General features: G+C 36.7%; 1 protein-coding gene across 1 annotated transcript; it reads right to left on the bottom strand.

Annotated features, from left to right (window-relative positions):
- Window positions 1–321: 321 nt before the first annotated feature.
- Window positions 322–4,337, bottom strand: LOC139902489 (ent-kaurenoic acid oxidase 2-like). Its single transcript, XM_071885106.1, has 10 exons — window positions 4,220–4,337; window positions 3,528–3,607; window positions 3,167–3,309; window positions 2,460–2,937; window positions 2,276–2,359; window positions 1,616–1,879; window positions 1,048–1,216; window positions 832–938; window positions 631–749; window positions 322–545 (listed from the first exon to the last, which is right to left on the bottom strand). Exons 1-10 carry the CDS (start codon window positions 4,335–4,337, stop codon window positions 449–451), a joined length of 1,659 nt encoding a protein of 552 aa, XP_071741207.1. The 3' UTR covers window positions 322–448.
- Window positions 4,338–4,828: the final 491 nt, after the last annotated feature.

The following is a 4,828-nucleotide window of genomic DNA, read 5'->3' as shown; positions in this document are numbered from 1 at the left end:
ACATTTAAAACGGGTCTTAACACATGAGCCGTTTTTCCTTCTGTACATACACAACGTTACGTTAAATATGAATACGCAGGCCAAAAGTTCCTGCCGCACCGCGCAGGCCATCCTGGACTAGTTGATAATTAATATGATGAAATAGTGGGAACGGATTGGGTCAGATTATTTACAAGTATTCACTAGATTAGCATATGTTATACGTATTACTTGTGAAAAATAAATTAAGATTTTGCTAATGAACGTGGCAGGCACCAATCCGTCAATAGTTCATCTTCAATAAAAGCACACCCAACTATATAATATAAGTACACCCGAAAAGGCATTAATAAACCACGACTCTAAACGAATGGAATTATAGCATTCGAAATACAAACTTTATATCATTCAAGAACGTACAAAACTTTTATAACTTTGTATAATTTTAATTAAATTTATCATCCTTTTACTAATTAGTATGTTTAATAACTCTTCCAGAACAGTTGTCTTTAGGCCTCGGATAAGGAAGATACATCACTGGACATCCTGGATTTTCCCTTTCGAGCCTGCAATATTAGAAAATATATTAACCTTCTATAACAACATATAATCACTCGATATAATAGTAAACATGAAACGATTAATAATTACTTGTAGTTCAGAAGAAAATGGTGAAGGAAGATGGAAATCTCTAACTTGGCAAGATCTTTTCCAGGGCAAAGTCTACTTCCTCCAAATGGAATGTAGGTTCCAGGTATTGGGACAAAGTCCTAATTAAAATGTACATTCATCAAATTAAATAGTCAAACGTACAAGTTATAAAGCCATGTGTACAAGTTAAGAAAGACTTACATCCCATCTTGAAGGATTAAATTCTTTGGGTTTAGTATAATTTTCAGGATCATGATGAAGACTCCTATACCACAACAACACTTTCCATCCTTTAGGAATCACATAACCTAAATATCACATAAGAATATTTACATGTAAGTTACGAAATTAAAATGAAGTATTTTGGATATACTTAATTAACGATTGAGACATATTATAAGTATATAATGACTAGACCTTTAACTTCGACGTCCTCTTTGGCTTCCCTAAACGTCATGAACGAAAAAGACACCAAACGAAGTGTTTCATCAATCACCTTAGAGAGATATTCCATCTGCCTATATTCTTTCATAGTCAAACCCTTCTGTCCTGGTGGTATATTCTTCACAATCCTTTCTTGTTCTTCCTATAGTTAATTCGTACACATGTTATGAAAACAAAAAATTTGGTTGCATGCAAGATTGTAAAAGTCACTAGCCGGGGACTATTCGTTCGGGACTTTCTCCCTAATCGGCCAAGTCCAAGACTAGTCAGATGTTGACCAAGTTTGTCTTTGACTGTATTTGACCCTTCTTTCTCCAATTTTGACTCAAAAAATTCAACTTTGACCGGTTAAATTGGACTTTCACAACTTTGACCGAATAAATAAGCCAAGTCGGGGACTAGTCGGACTACCTCAAAATCAGGCTAGTCGGGGAACTTTTACAACCATGGTTGCAAGGTTTAAAACATTATTTTTAGGAAGTTACAGATACAACCTAGGAAAATGGAATGTACATCTACAAGTCTCGGATTACCTGATTACCTTTGCTATTTGGAAAAACTCGGGGTGGGATTGAAGGAAGACAGTGGCCCACATTGTGACGTGGCCCGAAGATTCATGTCCCGCATTTAAGTACGTGATTAACATATCAACGATTTCCTCATCGCCTAGTTTCATTCCATTATCGTCTTCGCAATCTAGTAATAGATCGAGCATGTCCTTTCTTGATATCTCTTGGAACATCTCATTTTGTTTCCTACGTTTGCTTACCACTCCTTGCAAAATGTTTACAAGTTTCTTTCTTGCCTGTAAATGCATAGTCATCACAAATAAATCTTAGTATACATTGTATTCTATATAGGATTTTTCTAACGATAGCCCTTAGGGTTATCGTTAAAGTGCAAAAAAAAACTTGTACTTTTTAATAACCGTCATGTAAAAATCAACATTAACCGCTTTGTACAACATTTTTTTTTTGAAAGGCAAGATGTTGGCATCGAATACTCTCATTTACCACGCACACACGCGCTTTCGGGCCGAAACCCAACTGCATTACAGAGATATGAACCTTAAACCATCCCGAGGGGCAGGCGGGACGGACCTGGGTCCTGAATACGGGTCGGTAAAACCTCTCCGGGGCAATCCGGCTTTCAGGAAATAGATCCCACATATATTTTTAAGGGAGGAACTCGAACTTGAGACCTCCCCACCCTCATCCCAATACACAAGTGTAAAGGGGTGAACCACTAGGGTGGGTACAACAAAATAATGCACCTTAACGACAGCCTTAAAAGGATATCGTTAGAAAAATTTTCAATATATGACTAGAAAGGTGAAAAAATCTTCTATTATATAGTAACTAAAACTGCAAGATAACATGTATTACCTTAAGAGCTTTATAGTATGTGAAACCAGGAAGATTAATGGCCATGGATCTAATCCCATAATTAAATGTAGTGCACTCTGCTTCCAAGGTCTCTACTAAGTTCTCAATCTCGGAGCTTAAAAAAACGTACAAGATTATCTTAATAGTTAGTCTTCGGAGTTCGGTTAGGAACTCAATTCGGCCCATGTTTGACCAGTTCTCTAATGCTAATACAACATTAGTTTCGATGTAGTGCAAGTACATAGACAAGGCTTCTTGGCCATTAAGTGGTCCTTTAGTCATCTTACGAAGCCTCTTGTGTTCTTCGTTGGTAATACCAATAAATGATTTTCGTCCGGCTAGTTGAACAGTCGATAAGGGCCACCCGGGCTTGAACGTGTTGTCGTCTAGCAATACTTTACGGCATACTTCGGGAACAGTCACAATTATGCTAGGATTACCAAACATTAGTGTCTTGTAAATACCCTTGTTCCCAAATCTACATATTAAAAAAGGCATTTTATGAAGAAAAAGTAATAGATACAAACTGCACATATATGTATTTAAATGCTAGTAAATCTTACAAGTCTACCAATATATATAGAAGGTGTCCACGTATAATATAAACTGCAGGGATATTTGTTCATCAAGCCAAAATCCAATTTTCATCAGTTATTCGAATTACGTTGTTCGAGTTTGAAAATTATCAGACCAATTTGAAACCACACCTTATTCGTATAGACGCGCCCAACTGCCCAGGAAGAAACCCGGCCAATCTGAGGGCATGGGAGGTAAAACCAGTGGCGGTACTTAAGGTATCCCAAAGGTGGTGTCCGCCCACCCTGGATTTTACGGAACAAAAATTTTTACCCTAAAAAAAAAAAAATTACTAAAAAATAAGGTTTTTTTTTTAGTGTTCGTCCTTGCTGACTATGAAAGAATTAAAAAAAATTTACACTCGCCCCACCTGTATCCGAGTTCAAGTTCCGCCGCTGGGTAAAAACCCCAGCGCCCCAGCAATGCAATGTGCGGAAAGGCACCCTTCGGTGGAATTCAAGGGTTAGGGCAACCTTGTGCGCAATGTTGCACCTCACGGGAGTCGAACTCCTGACGAGAGGCAGCCAATACCACGTGAGCTACAACGATAAGACCCGAGTACAGAGGCGAAACTAGGATTTTTTTCACCGGGGGCAAAAAAAAAAATTTAACCGTAGCAATTTTTTTGACAAAATTTGAAGATTTTTGGGCAAAAGTTGGAGATTTTGGGGCAAAATTTGAAGATTTGAAGATTTTGGGGCAAAAGTTGGAGAATTTGGGGTAAAATTTGAAGGTTTTGGGGCAAAATATGTAAGTTTGGGGGCAAAAAAAAATCCACCGGGGGCAAAGTCGAAAAACTCAAAATTTTTACACTGAAAAAAAAAAATCCACTTGGGCGGGCCCCCCCTGCCCCATACCATCTTCGCCCCTGCCCGAGTACAATTGCATCATTAAAGTGTTAAATAACTACTACTTTGTTAATCAAGTGAAGTATGAACGAGCTCAAGTAATGTTGTAAATGAAAGGTTGTTTGATCAATTAAGCTTTGGCTAAATCAATTTTGCAATCAACGTGTGTTATCGTTGTTCTAATCTTAAATGACATCCATCGAAAAGTATATTTGTGTTCTTTACTAGCTTAACATAACTATACGGTTAGGTTCATTTAGATGATCACGTATTTCCGGAAATATTTTTCTTTATTAAACTGAAGATCACATACCTGCTGCTCTCACTGTCACCTACTTTGGAAGAGACCGCCGGCGACGGCGACGGCAACCTTCGACGACGACGACGACAACTGAGTTATATCGTCTCCCACAAGCGTTCGCCCGGCGGCGACATAAACCGTCACCTCTTCCATATATTCCGACGACTACTGTCTTTAACAGCCCCGTTCTTGTCACTTTCGTTTCGTAAACGTCAAAATCTAACCTTTATTCAGCCGAATTTTCAGTTTTCCATAACAGCAGCGGATTAATTTTAATTTAATTAATATTTATATTATATTTATATTTATATTTATATTTATATATATTTATTTATATTATACCCAAATTAATAGTTTACTTTCATGTATTTCATGTATATAGATATAGATAAACAATACTACTAATAAGTTAAAATTTTAGTATGACCTTAATGTATATGAATAAAATTAATAGAGACAGAAAAAGTAAGGGTAAAGCTGAAAATTAAATAGAAGTACAGTACTTTTATGATATTTTCTTAAATTGTGTGTTTTTATCTGTGAACTATTAATATGGAACGGATGAAGTAACATTAACGAATTTGAAAATTAAAAAGTACGTGAAAATTAAAAAGTTCAAATGATTCAAAAGAAATCAAAACCTA

This window comes from Rutidosis leptorrhynchoides, chromosome 3 (genome assembly GCF_046630445.1).
Source record: "Rutidosis leptorrhynchoides isolate AG116_Rl617_1_P2 chromosome 3, CSIRO_AGI_Rlap_v1, whole genome shotgun sequence".
Lineage (NCBI taxonomy): Eukaryota > Viridiplantae > Streptophyta > Magnoliopsida > Asterales > Asteraceae > Rutidosis > Rutidosis leptorrhynchoides.
Note: the sequence above shows the minus strand (reverse complement) of the source record. Positions and strands in the feature narration are given on the sequence as shown.

Bases quoted from the DNA above. Each gene is read 5' to 3' on its own strand.
- LOC139902489 (XM_071885106.1), bottom strand. From the start codon at position 4,337: ATGGAAGAGGTGACGGTTTATGTCGCCGCCGGGCGAACGCTTGTGGGA. The intron at 3,608-4,219 runs GTAGGTGACAGT...AAAAAATCCTAG, and splicing joins CGCCGGCGGTCTCTTCCAAA to TTTCGCCTCTGTACTCGGGT. The intron at 939-1,047 runs GTCTAGTCATTA...TGTGATATTTAG, and splicing joins AGAGGACGTCGAAGTTAAAG to GTTATGTGATTCCTAAAGGA.